Source organism: Rhea americana, unplaced genomic scaffold, assembly GCF_003343005.1.
Source record: "Rhea americana isolate MKP2758 unplaced genomic scaffold, rheAme1 scaffold_142, whole genome shotgun sequence".
Taxonomy (NCBI): Eukaryota; Metazoa; Chordata; class Aves; order Rheiformes; family Rheidae; genus Rhea; species Rhea americana.
Genome location: NW_028185506.1, coordinates 1,609,973 through 1,632,893, shown reverse-complemented (window position 1 = coordinate 1,632,893; position 22,921 = coordinate 1,609,973). Strand labels below are relative to the sequence as shown.

General features: G+C 41.0%; 1 protein-coding gene across 3 annotated transcripts in view; it reads left to right on the top strand.

Moving 5' to 3' along the window:
• TEAD4 (TEA domain transcription factor 4) overlaps positions 1-22,921 on the top strand; it is a 59,469-nt gene that overhangs the window by 9,017 nt on the left and 27,531 nt on the right. For 2 of the 3 annotated variants that reach the window (XM_085298845.1, XM_085298844.1), the window contains exon 2: positions 5,064-5,318. The exons of the other annotated variant lie outside the window; for it this stretch is intronic. In XM_085298845.1, coding sequence (XP_085154971.1) covers positions 5,064-5,318 — 255 coding nt within the window. The remainder of the gene's footprint in view (positions 1-5,063; positions 5,319-22,921) is intronic. 3 annotated transcript variants of the gene reach the window in all.

Below are 22,921 nucleotides of genomic sequence, written 5' to 3'. Positions count from 1 at the left end.
TAAGTGCGGGACTGATATCAGAAAGCAGATGTGTCAAACCCATAGAGTCTATTAAAGATGCACTCTCTGCGAATGAGTCCTCTGCTGAAGGGCTATCTTGGCAGCTATCTGCCCCTGTAGAATCTCTGAATCTCAATGAGATGCCATGTGTGAGAAGGAAGAGAGCTAGCATTGAAAGTATCAGTACCAGAACAGTTAAATAAAACTTGATGGTGGTACTGAAAGATTTTTGTGCTGTTCTCCATGGTTTTCCTTTCCTCTGACCCAACAGGCTGCCTCTGTGAGATGGGCCATGGCAGAAAGAAGTACAAGGACTGAGAATGTTTGAACAGAGGGAAATGTAACAAGGAAGTGGAGATGTTGTGGTGATGAGGTGGAGGGCCTAGTGTCTTTGATCTTTGTAGAGAGGGCATGACTGGAGTCCACAAAGAAAGATAGTTAATCACCTCTCAGTGAAATAATAAAGAATGTGATCAGAATAAGAATCACTGTAAGGTACAAGACCAGAAATGCAAGAGCTGAGAAAAGGAGTGGAAGGTTAAAACTGAGGGAACTAAAGAGGAAACATACCTTAGAAGCTCTAGTAAAGTTTGCCATTATGAGAGAAGATCAGCAGATTCAGAGGTTGTTGTCCAAAAGAACTGTGTCTAGGAAGGGCATTCAGATTTGAGCAAGTCTGCCTGGGAAGAAGAATGTCTGTTTAGTGAAAAACTCCCTTTCAGAATCAGATTCTTTCAACATCGGAATAAAACTGTGGTTACAGACTCTGCTGCAAGTGGAATTAAAAAAAAATTACAAGTACTAAAATACCTTATGATACTAGAACACTCAATAAAACAAAACACCATTAAAGTTACTTTATGTATATAGTTGTTATTGAATAGTATTATATTACTTATAATATTAATGAATATTATTTAAACCTTTACTATTAACAATATATTCAACATAAATGTTCTAATTTTGACCAGACTGCTTTTCTGATGATTCAAAGCAAAATGATTCCACTGACAGTTTTTTGTCTTGCCATACTTATTGTAGAGTTTGGCCCCCAGCTTCTCTGTATTTTGTTTTGCTTGGTTTAATAAATGTCTACTTTGGCCCGTTCAAAGTTCTGTTCAACAGTCTAGGACACTGAAGGCCTGAAGTGTTCAGTCAAAGAGAGCTACAGACCCAGGCAGCATCTGTCCAGATTTAGCCATAGCAGTGTTTCATATCTCTTAGCTAGGTGGTATTGCACATGGTGCATAATTACTGAAGAAAGCCACACAGGCTCTTTAACTTTCTAACCTGAAGCAGTCCCTTAAAGCCCCTAGCACCTTACTGAATGAGAGATTTTCATGGTCATTTCAATCTGTGGCCTTTCTTAAACTCTCAGAAAGAAGGCTGATTAGTATTAGTGTACTTGTGAGTTTTGATATTTCAGACAGAGATGACCAAACATTCTTCTTAATTTTACAGTCTACCCAATTCCACTTCCCTCAACACCAGTCAGGAATAGCTTTAGTGCCAAGAAGGCAGAGGAGAATCAGGCTCCAAGGTACAGAAAAGTTAGAATTGGCCATGATAGCACATGTCATTGCCTACTGACCTAGGTGCAGCTTGAACTAACACTACTGAATTGCTGATCTGGGGTGAAAAGTGAGGAGAAGGTTTTTTGTTTTTTTTTTGTTTTGTTTGTTTGTTTTGTTTTTTTTTTTAAATCTAATCACTTCAAGATTAATCTAATTTCTTCTCTCATTGCTTTAATGTACTCTGTCACCCTTGATTTAGACTGGTGTGAGATAGGGCTCAGATATTCTGTCTCTTGTTCTGTGGATTCTCATCAATATTGAAACAACTTCAGCTGAGGTCAGTGCAGCTTTTCTTTTGTTTTTGAAGAAGAGAGTCCTGGGAGTTGACAGTGTATTGCATACGGCATGTCTTTCCTCTTCTACTTATTTTGGAGTTTGAATCAGAAAGGACCTAAAGCTAGCTCTGTTGTTGAAGATGGCACAGAACTGAAGCCTCAAACAAATAATGATCAGGCAGGAACTTCTAGTGTGTGGATGCAGATGCAAAAACAAAAGTATGCCTTGGATATATTTGTTCAGTTTCTAGCATAGAGCGCATCTTGCTCAAATTGTCTGCTAGGTGTTCATCCACATCTGCAGGGGCATTGAGAGTAAAGTAACTTGGTTCAAATTTGGTTCTTTTTGTGTTTGATGGCCATACTTTGCCTAGGACACGATTTTGTCTGCTTGCACACATTACTGGGGGATTTGGCTCTTGAGAGCAGTGGCTGTAGCTTCTCGGCAGCCATGATTTTGGAAGTCCTACTGCTGAGCAGGAAGACTATGTTTTCACTTGGTGGAGAGCCTGCTGGTTATTTTGAGAATTGCCATTCCCTGTGCTGTTGCAGTATGAATATATTTCCTACCTCAAACCTTAGGCTTCTTTATGCATTTGTCCATTTCTCAGTCTGTCAACCTAGGTTTAAACTAACTTGTGCCTTGTGTCTGTGGAGATTTTAATGTGCATTAAATATGGAGAGTGTGGGTAGCCACCAGGGACTACAGATGCCTGGGGAAAAATCAAAAGAACAACTGAAACAGGTAGCTTCTCTTTCTCTTCCTGTGTCTGAGTCTCCATGTGGAAACTTACGCTTTACTCTTTGCTTCCCCAGCAGCAGAATCTCTCAAATACCCACAAATTTTTTTTGTTGAGTATCTGACAATGACAGTATTGGTGATAGATGCTTGCTGAAGAAAGCAACTGTTATCATTTATTTCAGGGCCTCTAAAAGCCACACTGCCTGCTTTAGTGCCATCCACAGTGTGCTTCAGATAGCTAGTCTAATGATAAAGATCAAAACTGAGCTTCTCTCCCCTCCCCCAATCCCGACATTTATCATAGTGCTGAAAATGTACAGCATGGGTCAAAAGGATTTTAAAAAGTGTATTGTAGGGATTGAAACGGACTAATGGATTGTAGTACACCATATTAGTGGTTCATATATGCCAAACATCCTAACAGGAGAAATAAGTCTTATACTAGATTTTCTGCATTTCCACTTCAATCACTTGTTAATACTCTGCCTCATGATGTGAGACATATACTGTGTCCAAAAATTTATTATACAAACACCCAGTGTTATCTTACTTGTTTCCTGAGTTTATGGAGATGTAAAATAGATATTTGCTGCTGTCCAAAGTCATTAAAGAGTAGTAGAGCCTTCCGAGAAGAAATGTTGTCAACATCTTACAAATTTTTACAGCTCATGAAAAAATGAAATTCATGAGAATTTAAGCTTTTATTAAAAAAACCCCAAAAAACAAAACAAAACAAAACAAAAAAAAAACCCAGCCAGTCACAGTCTCAGAGAAAAGTTTGCAAATCATGAAATTCAAAAGGGTCAGGCACAATACAAAAAATAAAAAGGAGCCCAYGATGTCACATTTTTAAGTCAATATCATGAGAGTTCCTGGATGCCTGAGCCCTGAATTTTTGACAATTTGAAGTTGACTGAACGGGTCTGCTTTGTCTTTTTACCAGCTAAGATTTGGCATAACTATACTAATTTTATTCTAGCTAGTTTTCCATGTAGACCATGCCCAGTCATCTCCTTTGTCCTGCTTATCATCATTGTGATGCTTTTGAGCCAGTTTGTCTTGGCATGTCAGAGCTCTTGATGATTTTGGTGCTCTTACAAAAAAGTCAGATTGTGATTTCATTGCTACTCAGCTCAATGTGGTGATACATAGGGAAGTTTTGAGCTCTCTTACTTTGTTTCATGAGGTTAGCTGTTATTTTATGAACCTTCTTTGTGGCTCAGATAATAAAACTATTAAAAAGGTAAACAGTTTTGGAACTGAAGCAAGGRAATGGTTGGAAGTCTGTAGAAGGCATTTGTCTCTGTGATTGGCTGGAAACATCCATATGGTCCAGTAGTGTTTTCTGAACTGCGGTTTTAGCAGCTCCAGTTAATGACTTCTTTCTTATTGCAGGAGTTCATAAGTAGATTGTAACTTACTGTAGTTTTCAAGAGTTAGTAGCTGCCTACTTAGATTTAAGAAGAAACTGGGTTCTACTCCTGTCCACTGGCAATCTGATAGCCCAAAACCTGTAAAAAGATAGAGGGGCAGAGAGCACAGAGAATTGTAAGAAGTTTGCCCAAGGTCATTCTGAAGATGAGTGGTAGAAACAGGCTAAGCACCCAAGATTCTTGACCTGCAACCCAGGGCTTTTATCCTTTAACTCAATAGTTCCTTCTGCCCTTGCCATCATATAATGCTGAGATTTGGGAGACATTCCATTAAACTGCCTGGCTCCAGGAACTGCTTTTTAAAAATGTGGCTGACCATTAAGAAGCAGAAATGTCAGTGTTAAAAATGACACCAACCGCTAACTCCAGTCCAGTGAAACAGTATCTAAGAAAATTCCAATCCCAGTGCTCAGTGATGACTAGATAATTCATCGCAGCTTTATTTTGTGTGATGTCGTTCATCCAAACTGAATCCCTGTATGCATGCTTCAGAAAGTTAAATGGCATTACAAAGGTAATGATAGCAGATGGAAAAGGAAACAAACAGACAAAGGTTTTTTGAAGGGAATTGAAAAGTGATATAGAGCTAGTGAGGCAAAGAGATATAGGAGCAGGTCTTCTAGCAGAAGGGTCTGCAGAAGAAAAAGCTTTTATCTCAACACTAAGGAAATCAAGTACATGGTTGAGTTACCATTTAAGGTAAAACTGAAGTAAAATGTGTTTCCTTAAGCCTTGGTGGAAGAACTTAAAACTCACATAAGTTATGAGTTAGGAACACGTATAGTTAGTTGCCATGCCAAGCTGGTAGACCCCTTCTGTTTTGGATATTCAGTTATGTGTTTGAATCTTAAGATGGAGCAGAGGGATAGAGCCTGTTGAGGCAGAACTCTGCTGTTAACTGAAGCGCTCCGCTGYTGGGAAGGCCAATTCATGCACACATGGGCTCCTCATTGAGTATGTTAGTTTTTTCTTCAGCATCTCCTCTGTTTTCTTAGGGAGGAGGATTTCTAACTGAAACGGGATGTGTTTGTCATTGCAGATTCTGAGTCTGCTTCTCCACGTGGCACATTGGAGTTTCTAGCTGGCACCATTACCTCCAACGAGTGGAGTTCTCCCACCTCCCCTGAGGGGAGCAACGACTCAGGGGGCAGTGAGGCCTTGGACAAACCAATTGACAATGACGCTGAGGGTGTATGGAGTCCAGACATTGAGCAGAGCTTCCAGGAAGCGCTAGCCATCTACCCACCATGTGGACGACGGAAGATTATCTTGTCAGACGAAGGCAAAATGTATGGTAAGGAGAAAGAAAGGACCTATCACAGCACCTCAGACAACTTGCCATGTGCAAGCCACTTGATTTGTACCAGTTGATGTTCTGAACTATTTCCTTCCTCTCCTGGGCTATCCCAAATGGAAGCAGTTGGTCACTTCAAGTTATATTTAGGAAAGCCAGTGAAAATTTTAACTAGCATAAAATTTTAAACTCCCCCATCCCATCTTCCCCGCTACACACTCACACAAACAAAAACACACACACATTCCCCAAATCAAAAACATCGTAAGCTAAAGGGCATCTCTTTCAGAGGAGAACCAAGGTAGAGCGCAGAGCTACGCATGCTGCTGAGCTAAGTTTTGGATAAGTGAAATATGGCTCCATGAAAGTGAATAAATCCATCTTTTAAGGTATCTCCTACTGCCCTCTCTAACCTTCTTATTATTCTAACTGGTAAAGGTCTGTGTCTCTGGTCCTGAAGGTCATAAATTGAGCTCCTGAACCCCTGAATGGCCCTGCTGGTGTTGTATAAGCGTACACAGTTTTTTAGCTACCTACACTTACCTACACTTTCTGAGCAGAAACTAGGCCCTTGTGGCTGCTCTCTTTCACTCTAGTTTGCCTTCTTACAGCACTAGCATGAATGTCTGTCAACTGTGAGTTGTTTTCAGCTAGCATGCTACTCTGTCCTGAAAGCAGAGAAGCAYTGGCCTGCAGCTGCAGCAGAAGCCAACTTCTAGGTGATAGAGGTGATTTTTGACCCATTCCACAGCTGTTAGAAATTCTCTCTTGCTGTTGTCCACAAAAAGCAGGTTTGGGGCTGGATTGTTTAGTTTGGAAGGAAGCACCTGGTACTTCTGTGACTCCAAAGCAGAGGCTGAGCGCGCACAATCTTTGGATAAAAGTCCAAGGTTAAAACTGTTTCCCATTGCACTTGCAATAATCTTGTGGAAAACAGCCTTCTGCTGCAAATACTCATTTTTTTCTTCCTTTACAATTTATTGAATTTGTGTGTCTCAGCAGACCCYACCATGGGAGCACCATGCCCTGAAGCTTCATATGCAGCATTTCACATGTCATTTTGCAGGTTTCTGTCCCACCCATCAGATCATTGTTCCCTCAGGTAGGGAATAGATTGCTACAGATTGCTGTGGTGGCTCGGCTGGAGTCTTATTTACAAGATCTTATCTACACTGGATGGTTTAAGTCGGTGCATACTCATAATTATGTGTGTATAGAGAACACCTTCAGTGCAGACCTTAGTTCAGTTCTTTCCCTAGCTTTTCTCATCCACACAAGTACAAGTACTGATCTAGATTTTGTGATAGTTTTGGACATAGCTATAGCTGTAAGCTTGAAGCCAAATTCCACTTCTGTCTAGGCTGATAACTTGGCTATTTTGCAGGTAGATCAGAAGCTAAATCCCTGGAACATTTATAATCCTCTGATGTCTTCCTATAGTTCCTGCTGAATCTGGTTCCTCAGTAGTCCAAGCTGAATGAATTGACTGCCATGGTCTCAGCCTTTCTTTTCCTGCAAAAGCCTCTTTTTTTGCCCTCTCTCCTACCTCATCTAGTGCTTTTCTCATCTTGTACTGAGTTACCCCAAAGTGCAAACTTAGGGGGAAACTTGTCTTTTTGGTTATGTTAGCTAAGCTTAGGCTGTAGTGGCTCCATCTCATGAGGCCCCAGTTGCAGAGTTAAGTTCTCCCACAGTAGAGATTCCAAATGCTYCTGCTCTGTGCAGGTACAAATATTTTTATGACCATGCCATGAAACAGACCAGGGAACTGATCCAGCTTAAAACTAACACGGCCAAAAATGGAGAAAAAAAGAACTTTAATTTGGATCCATGATCTGTTTCACTGCCTTGCTCCATAACTGCTTGGGCTTGCACTCAGGGAAGGGATGATGGAGATGGGAATGAGCAGCCATGGTTGAGGTGAGGGTAGAATTCCTCCTTCAGAAGCAATTCATGCTTAAAATGTTGAACAACTAAAATCTGACTTGAAAATCCACCCTGTGGCTCATCAGGGTTACAAAGGATAGATTAATAACATGCTCCTCACCATTGTAAAGTCCATGGTAGTTTTCCTGACAGCTGATTCTTAAAATTACTAATCAAACAGATGTGTTTTTAAGACTGTCTTCATTTGCTAATAATTCTGCATAGCCCTTGTCTCTGAAATACTTGGACTTCGGGGTTAATGTGTCAGAGCAGGGAGTGAAATGGACTAGAAAATAAATAAGAGAGTTGTGGGAGCAAAAGCAAAACCAAAGTAGAATGAATTGCAGAAACAGAAGAGACTTAACTGGGGTCTGACCCAGCATGCACTGGGTTAAGTTAAGTTAACCTGTAAGGTACAGAAGGTAAATAATCTATATGCAGAGTGAAAAGTCTAGACAGGCTCTGGGAGAAGAAATGAATAGATATTCTGCAAAGCCCACCCTCACCCCCAAAATGGCACTGTGTCCCTGCTTGCCTTCACTGCACCTGTTCCCAGTGTGGACAGTTAGTTCAGTGCACTCCTGACAGAACTCTAGACTCTGATTTATGCCCTCCTTTGCTTACTAGTCTTTAGCATCCATGCCAAGGAAGAGGAGCCCAGCCTGTGATCTATAGAAAGATATGACCAAACAGGGAGAGTAAATATAGTCCCTGATTTCATCTTCACTGCTTATGAGCCAATTCACAGAACAGGGCAAGCTGTATGTAGAGCAGGCCCTACCTCTAAGGGAAGATTGTTTAGCTGTCCCCTGACTCATTTGCAAACAACTCGCTGAACCATGGTGTAGAAATTTTACAGAGAACTGTGTGAGTCCTTTCCCTTAACAAAAGGAGAGCCTGCCATTGTTCCCCATTTGGTGTTGGCTTATGTGGTACATATGTTCTTTTGGCCATGTTATTTCAGGTTGCAGAATCTCTTACCTGTGGAATTTATACAGCTTTTACCTGTTGGGGGACAACCTGTAATCAATTTAAAGTTAGTTATCGTTCCATAGCTTTTACTTGTTGAGCAAGCTAAACTTGAGAACCGAGTCAGTATGGAGAACTTGCACTGTTTTGTTTAAACAGGTATAAAACTGCACCTTTTATTAAAATCATTTCAGTCTATACAAAGTGCCTCTTGCTTATGTTCCCTAGCCTGCTCAGGGTTGTCTTGCTGCTCACAGCTCTTTAGGTTACACTACTCATTACTGTGTGGAGCTTGCAGAGTGGGCGATGATTCCTATTATACCTGTAGGTCAGTTAAGCTCCTCTCTGTAGAGTGACCGTCTGTGTCTTGGAGCCTTTGACTTTTTTCTCTTCTTCCTTTTTTCTTTTCTTTTTCTTTTTTTTTTCCCTTCTCTGTACATATTTCATTACCATAGGCAGYGATTTGACCAAATAAGCTTAGACCATATTATTGCTCAGGGTACAAGCCCTCACTGGCTTCTCCAGCAGTCTCTGCCTACCACATGCTTGAGGCATAAAAACCTATTTTATTTGATATGGGATCCTATCTTTTCTCCTGATTGTTCTGTTAACATGCCCTAGTCTCACTGCTTTTAACATTAACTTACTGATCAGGTTTCCTCTGAAAACCACTAAGGTATTTTGGGACTATTTTCATAATAGTGTTACCTACTTGAATACCATGGAAGCATGGTATTATGAACCTGGCTTTTACCTTTTCCAGCTGTATCTTTCCATGGGAGAAATGATGTCAGTAGCATCTGTACCAAAAAGGTATTCACAGAGTCTGGTGTTAGTCAGGATGTCCTGGCATCTGGTCTGTGTAAAKACAAGGGAAAATCTGTGATTTGCATGGAGATGCTAAATAGRGAGGGGCTCCTAACACCATGAGGACAGAGAAATAAATATTGAAAATACCCCAGTGAGATTTAGTTTGATAAAAGACAGTTAGGGCATTTATTTACAAGCAAGGAAAYAGAGCTTGGGACAGCCCTGATAAAGTGACTACCCTAGCTGTCCAGTGTTCCCTTTCATTGTACAAAGTCTAGCTGTTTCTGAACCAAGGCTTAGAGCACTATTTCATAAGACAAGCTGGAATTGGTGATTGTTTGTGTTAGAATACTCTTCTGTAGAATGTGCTAGGTTAGCAGCTAGTTTCCAAACAGCACAGCTGTTTCTATGGGGCAGACAGTCAGAGGCAGTCATCTCCCCAGCTGGTGCCCTTTCTTTGTGAGTCAAAGCCTTAATATGACTGACAGAAAATATAATCTTAACAATTTCCAAAACTTAGAAGTTGGATGTCAGGAGAAGCTTACTTAACCACGTTACTGGTTAAAACCTGAAGCTTTTGCAGTTAAAACCTGAACCTTTGCAGTGAACTTCAAAGACTTGAGTTTGCAATGTGAAATAAGGTGCTATAAAAGGTCAGTCTGGTGCTGAAAACTTCCATGTCATAGGTAGTTCATCCCACTCCACTTATGAAGTGACAAGGCAAATGTGAAGAATATTGTCTTCATCTCACATCGCTAGTTAATGTTTTCCCTAACTTCTAATATCAAACTAACAGCAAAACTGAAAAGCAAGCAAACAAATCTGAAGGAACAAAATATATGCTACCAGTTCCTGTTCTCAAACCCTTTTCCTCCTTAAGGGGAGGAGCATGGCAGCTATTTTAAAAATGAAAACCTTCAAGGTGTAAGTGTAAGTGTTTCTATATCTGGTGTAGCATCTCACTTTGTGCTGTTTCAGTGCAAGCAACTGGAACATGCTGAGGATGTGTTTAGTTGACATTGAACTGGTAATTCTGGCATTCAACCATATGAACAGCCCTTTATCCTACAGTTTTGATAACAAAATTGAATCTCCCATTGTAAGGGTGTTTAACACTACAAGGCAGTTGAAACTTAAATCTATGGACAATCAGTCAGGATGCAGGCTTTTCTCTTCCCTTCTTTTCCGGTGTAGGTGTGACTTTTGTACTGAGATCAACAACATTACTTAATAACAAAGTTGGCTTTCGATTTTGCCTTTGTGTGTTCTGGTTCTTTGGTTTTATCTATATAAAGCCAGATTTCTGGAGATTTTTGCAACAGATTAAGCTTTTGCTGGAGTTGGTAAAGTTTTTCTTTCCATCCTCTTTGTAATCTGAGTTTAGAGTTCTTTGTGTAAAATTGCATTTCAGTTTAACTAATATCTTCTGTGTGTTCCATGCAAACATATAAAGAATTATTTTCCCACAAATTCCAGGCATTTCCTGAGAACTGAGAAATTTACCTCTTCTGAAATGCCTACCAGCCAGGAAACTGCTGGTATTTGCTGGGGGTGGGGGAATGAAAATAAAATAAAATAAAATAAAAGCCAAGCACTTAATAGTGCTATCTGTAGCTTCTTTCTTTAACATGCTTAGTAATGAACAGAAATAAATTAATGGTTCTATTGTGCCATAGATGTTCTCTAAGTTATGACTACTTTTTAAAATTATTTTATTTTATTGTTTAAGAAAATGGCACATATCTTCTCTAGTCCCTTTATGATTTTTAGCAGCTCTATATTCCCAGTCTTTTTTTTCTGTCAGGCCTAAAGCCAATTGTACTGTGTAGGCTTCAGTGTTTTCCTCATGTTCAGGCAACTGCCTTCATTAACAAAACTGCATGACCCTTTTTGCTCTTCCTCTGGCTTTATTTCTAAATTTCAAATATTTAATAATTCTGCAAGACTGAGTTGATTTGGAGGAGTATATTTCTCAACAAAGTATTCTTCTCTTTTATTTTGTAAATTACACTACCAGTATATCTGATTTCCTGTTTGCTAAGCTAGCCTTATGGTTTGTAGCTGCATCCACTCTTCCACCCATTTCAATTTCATTAGTCAATGTTTTCACTTCTTGCAGTCATTGTTTTGCTTCTGCTATACTTTACACATTTCCAGTGTTTTCTGAAAGATTTAGTAAGAAGCCCTAGTATTGTTTTCCATTTTTGAAAACAGAGTTCCATCACAACTGAAGCCACATATTTCCAATTGCTAATGTGCTCTTATATATATAAGACTTTCATTTACAGCTTCAGATTGAATTCAGTTCCTGGTAACCTCAAATACGGAAAATGAAAATAGATCTCTGCTGGCTTGGGTTTCTTTTCCCTGAAAGTAAACATGTATGAGTCTCTCTTCTGGCCAGGTTTTTACAAATGCATTACCAGAAAGATCTCAAAAACATAAGAGTAAGTTCTGAGAAGAGCAGCAAGCCTACCAGACTTAACATTGATTTGGGAGTTGAAGGGACAGATTTAGGAGGAAAGATTAAAGTAACTAAATATACATAGCTTGGCTCAGTGATGACTGAAGGGGGGGGTGGATACATACTAATGGTCTAAAAATATTTGAAGGGTGTTAACATTTAGGAGGGACAGGGATTATCTTATGTGGAACATGTGAGCATGACTAGGATTAATGGGAGAGAAAGAAGAAATATAGGATGGATATTACAGGATGGGTATCAGAAGCTTCGTGGCAGTATGATGCCCTGTGCTGAGGGATCTCTCTCCTACAAGGAGTAGAAGGGAAACGCTTATTTGGGGCTTTTAAAACTCTGTCAGAGAATACTATAAGGAAAATATCTGTGAAACTAATCCAAAGGATAGCCTGGTAGGGTTGTGCTWTGTATCAATGAGAGATGGATTTTAGATTAAACATACTATGATTTTACATAAGAAACAGAGGACAATAGGCATTAGCTGATCACCAAATAATTACTTTTTCACTGTGAATAGCTGCAGATTTTTTTAAAATTGTTAGTATTATATTTTATTATGTCTGTGTTTCTGTGGTGTGAAAAAGTTTTAGACCAGTGGACTCGCAAGCCCTGTAGTTTCTCAGAATTTATCTAAATTTTATTCTTAGTCAGACATTGGGTAGAGAAGGCAAATAGCATTTCCAAGCAGAGGAATCTACATAGATAGAGGCAGCTGATGAGTGTGAATACACAGATTGTACAGAGACCTGGCCATAGGAAAATAAGAGTTTACTTTCTTCAACAGTGCAAGCAGATAAAGTCTCTCACATCAATCAATTTTCTTTTAAATGTATGTCTTATAGAGGCCAGGCATATGTGAAATACAGCTTAGCAAAACTTTATTGCTTATTAAAATATTTGTGCACATTTTTTTAGGCAAAAACAATGCAAGACAACATAAGCTTCCCAGGTTCCATGGCCTTCAGAGTTTTGGCCCAAAAGGAAAGGAAAGACACTTAATTAGAGGAAGACAATATTACAGTTAAAAAAAAGAGGCTGTATTTTCATTCATATGGGATCCAGAAAAATAGTGTGGGAGAACTAGAACTGTTTATTGGTTTTAAACAGTTGCTCATTAACTATCCATAACAAACCCTGTATTGTCTCTGTATAATCAAGATCTGGGCAACAAAACTAGGAAGGCTGTGTGCAGTTTGCACCCTGACAGATGGTCTTGCAAGTCTGTTGGTCTCTGGCAGAGCTGACTTAAACCTCTGGGGCCTGGGCCCACCTGCTGCTGAAGGGTGCATAACCAGCAGCTGCTCCTCGTTAACTGTCACCTTGAACTTCTGACCCATCTTCTGGGTGCTCCCTCAAACTTTCAGCAGCTCAGCACACGCATGCAGACATTATCATGCTCTGTCCATAGCTTCTTGAACAGGAAATTACACTGTTTCCACCAAAACTTTTCCATCTGAAATGACTTTAGAATCATTCTTCTTTCCTCTAGTGTGCAACATGTGCAGGAATTGCAAATTTCTGTCCAGGAGCTCCGATGTGAGTCTGTGGACCAAACACAGGGTGACTAGTGCTTTATGATATAACCCAATAGGAATGACTCAAGTTGTTGATTGCATGTGCTGTAGACACAGGCCTATTTCTAAGCATGACTGTTTCAGCAAAACACATGTGCATGCATGGGATTTAGCATGAGGTTGCCTTGAGCCTTGACTGGAGAATGCAAGCATTCCTGCAATATGAAGGCAGCATCATCATCTTTGGTTGTTGAATCGTAGAAAACAGGCCTGGAAGGAACCTTCAAATGTCACCTAGTCAATTTCTGTGCCCAGAGGCACAGCTTTACTTAAGCTATTCATGTCTAGCCTGCTCTTTTATGCTTGCGATAGTAGGAGAGTGATTTGACATTCTAGATAGAGCAGCTTACAGCTAGAAGGAGGTTAAAGCACCTAGATACTTGCAAGTTTCCTTTGAATTTGTGTGCATTTTTTAGRTAGCACTAACAGTTTAGATAGTTCTTGTCAGCCTCTTGTTCCTGCCCTCATGCCACTCCCCGAATTATGGTTGCCCAGTGCTGTCGGGCAGTGCTGTAAACTCAGTCGGGGAACAGCTGTTTAAAGAATGTAGAGCAGAACTGTGCCAGTGTTAAGAACAGAAGGAGAGGAGAAAAATAATCACAAGCTACTGCAAAGAAATTTTATGAGCTTGGCAGATTTCAGTTACCCAGCAAATGATCCAGACAGTAGCTACAAAGCCTCAAATTACGCAGAAATGTCTATGTTCTTTTATCACCACAATGATCAATATTTTATTTTCACCTATTAAAAAAAATGGCTTCCTTAACAACCATTGTTACTCCTATGCCATGTCCGCCTGGATGTGACCCTTCTCGAGCAGGGAGGTTGCACTACATGATCTCCAGAGGTACTTTCCAACCTCAACCATTCTGTGAAGTAATATTACTGAAGCACCCCTTGAGTTGCTCTCAAATACCACCTCAGCCATTGGAAGCTATTGAAACAAGCAGAAAGACTTTCACTGACCTAAGGAAGAGTTTGCAGGTGTCTAGGTCCCTAATACAGGACTTGGGCATGTGAGAACTACAGGGTGTTGTTGGAGCTGAACAAAGGTTGCAGTGCTACCCTAAATAATCATGTTTTTCTGAACCTGGGCCTTACTGAGTGAAAAATAAGCTTGTGTATGTATAATGTTGTTTATAGCTGACCTAAGAGACTGAAAGCTGTCAGTCTGACATGACTTTCCATGCAGATTCTCATTGGCTGTTTCAGGTGGTATCTGATACACACTCTGGCATATGAAAGATTCATGTTATTATAAACAGCTGCCTTGCTGTAAGTGTGGAGTTTCTCAGCCAAACTGATTCTAGACAGGGCCTGTAAGATTCTCATCAGTCTTACTCTAGGAAGCACCAGAACAGGTCCCCGGTCCTGTTTCTGCTTCAGCCCTTACTGTGTATGTGAAAGAGTACTTTATTGGAAGGATAATTGCAATTCTATGGCCTGAGATGATAATACGGGAAAACACAGCTGATGAGGACATTCAATTTGTGCACCAAAAAACATTGCACTCATGCAGAGCTGTGTAGCCTGGAGCTTATTGGTAGACTGATGGTAAGGGACTGCTGCATGCATACATTGCTGCATCTTAGTAAAAGCTCATCTTTCCAAGGAACAACCCCACATGCTTTTGGGGCAGTAATTAGGATGTACTTTAATTCTGCCTAACCTTTAGGCAAATGATACAAGGACAGGAAGACCTTGCCCTTTCTCCTACCAGTCTGTGCATTAGGGCTAGGTGGAATAGAATTCCAGGCTATAGCTTCTCTGGTGGCAAAGCTGGTTTAAGAAGTTCTACCCTGATTGTTACTTTGTTCTCTCTGTTGTGCCAAAGCTGTGGTTAATATGGCCACAATGGGAACTGGATCAGCAATCCAATTAAAAACAAACAGATTGAAAAGAAATGTAACAAAACAAAATATATATATTTTTCTTTTAGGAGGAGGAGAGATGTTTTGTTTATTTTTTTAATTTTGGTAATCTAGTTTACAAAGTAGGTGCATCTGCCCTCTCCCCCTGTACCTTCTTCTCCTGCCTGCAGCTGTACCAAATAAATTGCTAGATGATGGAGTATCACATTGGGCAGGAATGACCAGCTGAGGAAAGTGAAATATCTTCAAGTAGTTTTGCTGATGAGGAATAAATTAGTGTAACTACAACTGTGGTGACTGACTTTTCATCTATCTCCACTCATTGTTCAGAACCAGTATGAAGCTTCCCAAAGCCCACAGGCTCTGTAATTACTATTATTATATCGAGGCAGGTAATGCTTCTCCTCTGCTCAGCCCTCATGAGGCTATGTCTGGAGTATTGTGTCCGGTTTTGGGCTCCCCAATACAAGAGAGACGTGAAGCTGCTGGAGTGAGTCCAGCAAAGGACTACTAAGATGATTAATGGACTGGAGCATCTGTCATATGAGATGAGCGGGGAGGTTGGACTAGATGATCTCCAGAGGTCCCTTCCAACCTTACTGATTCTATGAAAAGGCTGAGAGGGCTGGGCCTGTTCCGCCCGCAGAAGGAAAGACTGAAGGGGGATCTTATCAATGTGTATAAATACCCAAAGGGAGGGTGTAAAGAAGACAGGGCCAGACTCTTTTCAGTGCTGCCCAGCAACAGGGCAAAAGGTAATGGGCACAAACTGAAACACAGGAGGTTCTGTTTGGATCTAAGAAAAAGAAACTTGTTTCCTGTGAGAGTGACAGAACACTGCATCAGGTTGCCCAGAGCAGCTGCGGAGTCTCCGTCCTTGGAGATATTCGACTTACTCATCAATGACCTGGATAAAGGGACAGAGTGTCTCCTAGCAAGTTTCCTGACAATGCCAAAATGGGAGGAGTGGCTGATATGCCAGAAGGCTATGCTGGCATTCTGAAGATCTGGACAGGCTGGAGAACTGGGCGGAGGGGAACCTCATGGAGTTCAACAAGGACAAGTGCAGGGTCCTGCAATTCGGGAGAAATAACCCTAGGCACCATTACAGGTTAGGAGCTGATCGTAGAGGGGGTCCCAGAGGGGTTCTCCAAGCACTGCTAGAGGAAAGCAGCTCTGTAGAGAAGGACCTGGGAGTTTTGGTGGACAACAAGTTGACCATGAGCCAGCAATGCGCTCTTGTAGACAAGAGGGCCAGTGGTATCCTGGGGAATAGGAGACTAGGAAGAGTATTGCCAGGTCGAGGTGTCCTGCCACAATCTCAGCCCTGGTGAGGCCTCATCTGGAATACTGTGTCCAGTTCTGGGCTTCCCAGGACAAGAGAGACATGGAGCTACTGGAGAGAGTCCAGCGTAGGGCTACAAAGATGATCAGAGGGCTAGAACATCTCCCCTGTGAGGAAAAGCTGTGAGAGCTGGACCTCTTTAGCCTGGAGAAGAGAAGACTGAGAGATCTTATCAATGTCTATAAATATCTTAAGGGGGGGTTGTAGAGAGGATGGGACTGAACTCTTTTCAGTTGTCCCATGTGACAGGACATGAGGCAATGGGCACAAACTGAAACACAGGACGTTCCACCTGAATATAAGGAAAAACTTCTTTCCTGTGAGAGTGACAGAGCCCTGGACTGGGTTGCCCAGAGAGGTTGTGGAGTTTCCTTATCTGGAGATATTGAAAACCCTCATGGWTGTGATCCTGTCTGACATGTTGTAGGTGACCCTGCTTGAGCAGGGGGAGTTGGATGTTGAACTAGATGATCTCCAGAGGTCCCCTTTACCCTCAACCATTCTGTGATTATTATCCCTTGTTTGTGCACTTTGCATGAAGAATCTTAAACTGGACACAAAGAAAGATCAGTTTCTGTGTGGGGATAGCAGTTCTTGTATTTCTAGATGTGGATTTAAGCTACATGGTGGAAATGAGAAATAAATCTGAACCTTCCCAATCGAAGGCTGTTTATGCAAGACGGGATTCCAGTATTTATGCCAGTTAGTAACTGGGACAGATGAGTTTTATAACCTCAGACAGATTGATCACCAAACCTCTGTTTTCCCGTATATAGTATGGGGAGAAATCATACTTGATCMTCTCTGTAAAGCACATTTAGATTCTTAATTGGAAAGTGTAGCATGTTCTTTCTAAAGGATGTGGGTCTTGTTCTCCAGTTCACCAGGACCATTTCACTAAATGGTCCTGGTCCAGTTTAACTAGTGCATTCTGCCTATTGACAAGGCTTCAACATCTGTGTCATTTCAGAGTAGGAAGGAGCTCAGCACTTGCATAGTCAGATGATGAAAATGGATACATCAGGGCAGAGCTGAAGATGTGGTGATGCTGATCACTTCATTGTCATATTTTTTAGATATCCAATTGCTTTAATAATTTTTCAGAAGTATTGGCTTCATCACAAAACCTTATTTTAGGGACAGCATGAGCACAGGGAATCTTTTAATGGAAGGTTAAAAGTGAGCAAATTTGAGCATGGAGTAAATGATCAGAGTGATGAAACTTCTCACAGCTGAATATGAAATTCTCTGGCATGTGTAACTGTACTATGGGAACTCAAACTTGACTATTCAGCACTATGGTTCTGCTGTGGCTTGGGAGAGATGTCTGGATATGATTGGCCAGTGGCCCAATTTGCATGTGTTTTCTATGGTCTGTTTCATGCAAAGTGATTGCAGGATGATGACCAGAGTGATGTATTTAAGTTCTTATATTGGCTTCTGAATATGTTTCTCTGGATTCAACATTGACCATTTAAGGAGAAATTAGATTGGTAAGAAGCCTGAAAGAAACTTGATCAGAGTGAACTTTGTCATTATTAAGATCATTTAGAAAGTTATCGTTAGTGCCTGACACAGAGTCAGCATGCTCCTCTTGAGAATGTGCATTATTGTCAGGGCCACTGGCCACGTAGATTTGCCTCTGTTTCAGTCCAGATGAACAGGAAAAATAAGACACCATGCTGCATTTCTTGCTCGGTATACTTTGTGCATACCAACAAAGACTGAAGACTGCTGGTGAAGAGCAAACAGCAGAGTTCAGAGATTAGTGGTGGAGAAGTGAGGGTGGAGGGAAGTGGAAAGTTTGAGAGAGAGAGATGAATAGGAAAGTGGTTATTGTAGAATTTTTATTCTGGGATAGTCTCAGCTGTGGTAGTGGAATTAATAGTAAAAGTACATGCTGAAACAGAGAGGGAGAGAAGGATTGAGCCTATGGAAGAGACTGAGTACTGAACATCAGCACTGTATCATATATGTGGTATACCAAGATGAATTTCAGAAAGAGAATGAGCTATAGGATAGAGAGAAGCCAAATTTTAAAGCTCTTAAAAAAAGAGATTTTAAGGGTGAAAGGAAGCATGCTAAGTAACCAGGAAAGATGTGACATTAGTGATAGCCAAAAGCCAAGGAATATAAGAAGGGATGAAGAGAACCCAAGCCAGAGAAGGAAAGAATGTTGATGGCATATCCTCTTGCCTGGAAAAAGCTGGGATGTGAAATAGGGAGGCTAACAGAAGCTCCTCACCAAGGTTTTGGTAAGAAAATGAAGATGGTTTGTGATGAAGATAAAGTCTAATAAAGATGGCATTAAAGGAAGGAAGGAAGATATCAGAGCCAAGTGTCTGGGTATCTTGTGGAGAAGACAGGATTAGCCATCAGAAAGATGAAAAAAGTTTTAGAACAAATTCCCTGTTTGTGGAAAAGGTGATGCTCAGGAAGGCATTTAGTGTAGTTGAGAGGAGGAGGCAGTGGAATGAGAGTGACGAAAAGTAAAGTTGTGCAGCTAAGAAGGGACTAGGGCAGACCTCATGGCAGTTTAGGTCATACTGTGCATACGCTCATGGACATAACACCCGCTGCTTTCGTCTTGTCGTTCTAGGGGAATCTAAGACTTTGCACTTAATTTTGCTTTGTGTGCATAGAGAAGCATTAACATTTAGTGGATAGGTGGACATCCTTAACTTCCCTTTTGCTTCTAAATTTATTTATCATGCTGTGTTCATTGCTTGCAGTTCATTATGTTATGTTGATTGTAGCAGACAGTAAACTACATGCACAACAAGTTCAGGAGACAGTGTTGTCCTGGGAGCTATCATTAAGTGATACAAAGAGATTGAAATAATGGTTAAGATGGCTCCATTGACCTTGCTTCAGTTAACCTTTCACTGGATATAGGTGAATTTTTGCTTCTATAGATCTCTTATCTTTGCTACACTTCATAGGTAGGTGCATAGATTTCCTCTGGGAAGACAGCAGTTACCTCTATCAAGAAACAGATACTTTCACACAGTTTCCCACTGGAAAGATTTTGCAGAAATCATTATGAGCTCTTAGCTCTTACCCATCTAGGAGAGGCTTTTGGTTCTCCCACCCATTTCTGTCAAATAATGTGCTAGGATAAGATGATTCACAGGCTTAAAAAGAAGCTTTATCTGCCCCTTGTACAAGCAGTATTATACTATTACTAACAGAGAGCCAGCATGAAGCTGTGAAGTAGGATTTGGATATGTCTTATATGGCTCTGGGAATTTCCTTGATTTCTCTTGCCCCGCCTCCATCCCCTTTGGAGGGGAGGTACTTCTCTCCTGTTACACTGGAATAAGCACAGRTGTAGAGTGCAGAATGTAAAAGCCTTTGCACCTCTGTGAGCAACACTTTCCTGATAACTGCTAAAGGTAAAATTTTGCAATGCACTGAGAGAGGAGATGGGAGCTGAATTGCTGCCCTTGAAAGTACGTCTGTTAGGACTAGGAGTAAAGAGCATGAGAGAAGATCTCTCACTTTCCTCCTTTTTTTTTTTTTTTTTTTTTTTTTTTTTTTTTTTTTTTTTTTTGTAGCATGTCTCTAAGGGGAAGGCTTCAGGGAGGATAAAGGGCTTTTGGGTGTTGGGCTGCAGTTGGTATGTTGGCTAAAGCTTCATGAAACCTAATGCGCAGTTTCAACAGAAGAATCACAACTGTTGGCAGGTTCTGGTGACCATGGCAGGCCTCAACAGGAGTTATTCTAAGAACACAACAAATGATCAGATTACTGAGGGACAATTTACATGGTCCTAAAAAATGAACCATCTGACAGCTTATGACAGCTCTGTCTGTTCCAGCTGAGTGAGGAGTGCTAGCTTTTGCTTACCGTGTAGCCAGAGCTGTGAAACAAAGAAATTGCTTTCCATAGTCTGTGAACTAACAGACTACCAGCGGTCTTAATGTCTGCATATGTCTAACTTCTAATAAGGAAAACAAAAGGCATACCAGACTTGCTTATTTTGCAGTTTTTGATTTTTTTTGTAATTTAATACCTTCCTGCTGGGGAGCTTGTTAGGCTTGGCAATTTGCATAGTTCTGTCTTTAGTAACTGTGATGCTGTCTTTGTGGGGTGACCTGTTTTTGCTACCAGTGTCTTTATTCTCCTCTCCTCAGTTTTTTTCCAGTGAAGAACATGGCATGAGAGAGCTTTGTAATTTTTGCTGATACTGTTATGGGCAAAATGGTCTTGATTTGAGAAATTTAAGTCTATTGAATTTGTTCCCAATTAACATAAACTTTTATTTGCTAATTGGGTACTGAGAAAAACAAGAAGGAAAAAGAATTAAACCCTTGGGGAAACGAACTTGTCCAGGTTGAGCTTCAGTCCACCATCTCTCCTCCCTCCCCCTTCCTAGTCTAAGCTTCTCTTGTTTTCACCATGTATTACACTCAGTCTCGCCTGTTCCCTTAGCTGAGGCAATGGGTCGCACAGGAGGTTGGGATCAGCTCGTAAATTGGTTTCTTTCTGCTGTTCCTTGCTTCTGAACATTTTTCTTCCACTGCTTCTTGCTTCTTACTCTTCCTATGCTCCAGTGTCATTTCTCCACAGGCTGCAGTTGCTTCAGGGAGTGTGCCTGCTGTGGCATAGGTCCTCCATAGGCTGCGGTCCTTTCAGGGTGAACTTGCTCCAGTATGGCTTATCCATGGGCTGGAGTCCTTTCAAGGGTGTGCCTGCTTGGGCATAAGTTCCTTCATGGGCCACAGTCCCTTTGGTGGTGTTCTCCACACCCCCCAGCATGAGTTCTCCACAGGCTACAATCCCTTCAGAGGTATACCTGCTCTGGCATGAGATATCCACAGGCAATAGCTCCCTCAGATACYTCCCTTCTCCGGCATGGAGCGCCTCCTTCCAAGAGTGCATCTCCAGCTATGTCTCCTCTAATGTCTGCTTCCATGTGTCTTCCCCATTTCTCCTTCCTTTTCTCCAAACACATCTATATGTTTCCTMCCATGTACCTCCCTGTCTTTTGTATATCCTCCTGTGTCTTCCCATGTTTTTCATTTTTGTGTCTCTTTTTGTGTCTCTTCGTGCAAGTCCTCACATATGTCCCTCTTTGTGTCCATCTGTGTTGTCTGTCCCTAATGGCTACTACTCTTTCCTAAATATATTTGAGCAAAGGTGAAATGTACTGCTGAGTGGCTGAAGTTTTGGCATACAATGGGTTGTGTTTAATCTGTTTTTGGACAGCTGTGCCTGKCACAGGACAGTTCATGGCCTCTTCCCACAAACATCATCCCTGCAGCCCCCTGCTATCAAAATGCTGATATTTATGCCCAATACAGCACTGGTGAGAGATTGTGCTCTGTCTATATAATTCCTTGACTTCCATGGAATCACAGCAAAGCTGAACTTGCCCCATAACATTTATTATATTTAGCTGAGAATCTGTGAAAATTTAGTTCTGATGCAAGGATGATCCATCCTCAGCCAGTATCTGAAAAGCTTCCGTGTGTTCAGATTGTTGGTATGGCCCAGTTTGCAACCTATTAAAATTTGTCTGCCCAAAATTTTATTCACCCAGTTATTCTCAGGGCTAGCTTTTTATTGACTCATTCTGTCTCCCCCTCAAGGAAGTTTCTCTTGGTACGTCTGCACATTCCTTCTTTATAGCTAATGGGGTCTGAGCACCTTATTTTGTCTTCTCCATTTCCCACTTCTGATGTGCGTCAACTGTGTCCTTTTGAAACTCTGGATTACGCCAATATCTATGCTATCTGTGCCTTTTCTCCATCACTTCTGTTGTTTCTTACCTTGCGAATCTGATTCATGTCCAAAAGAGAAGGGTTTTGGAAAACCATAAATACTATTCTGGGCACTAGAAGAAGGTGGTGCAAATGTGTCTCACTAGCAGTTGGTCTGAGCTTTGTAAAAATTAGCTGTCAAAACAGGCACGTGGAAGGTAGCATGACAGTATCTGGTCCCACCTAACTGTCCTGGACATGTGACAGTGCTCTGCTGGAACTGTGGGAACTGAGGAGATCAGAGTGCTACATGCTGTGCATTGTCTTTCTGGCACAGAAATAGTTCTTAATTTGTGTATAGAGGAGCTTGAGTTGTCCTCTCTTCTCAGCTATGGTCTTCGTGATCACAGGGGAACAAGGAGAGCTTCTGTAATGATGTCAGAAAAAGATTAAGATCTGTGAGTGTAAAAGACTTTCCCATCCTTAACTGTGCTTTGGTTACATTTCATGAACATGGCATAAATGCAGTCATGATTGTTCACATTCTTCTAGAACATATGGAATTACAGGGTTTGCTAGACCTTCCTTAAAGGCTTGAGTGGTCAGTCTCTAGCACTGAGTCCTTCTTTGCATTCAGTTTATTCAGAGGTTGGGTTAAATAAGGGTCTAAAATAAAAGCAAGTGACAACTCTTTCATGGAATATTAAAGTCTCTGAATAAAAATCCTGCCTCTTTTCAGTGCTTGCTTTCTTGATTTCTGTGATGTTCTCATGTACAAGTTCTCCATTCACTCCTTAGATATTTCATAGAAAATAATAGGGGTTTTTTTACATTTCCTTTTAAAGAAAAGGAGAAAATCAGACCTTTGTTATAAATAAGCTTTACAAGAGCTGCAGCTTTGTTTCCCAGTCTATTCCTGCTCCA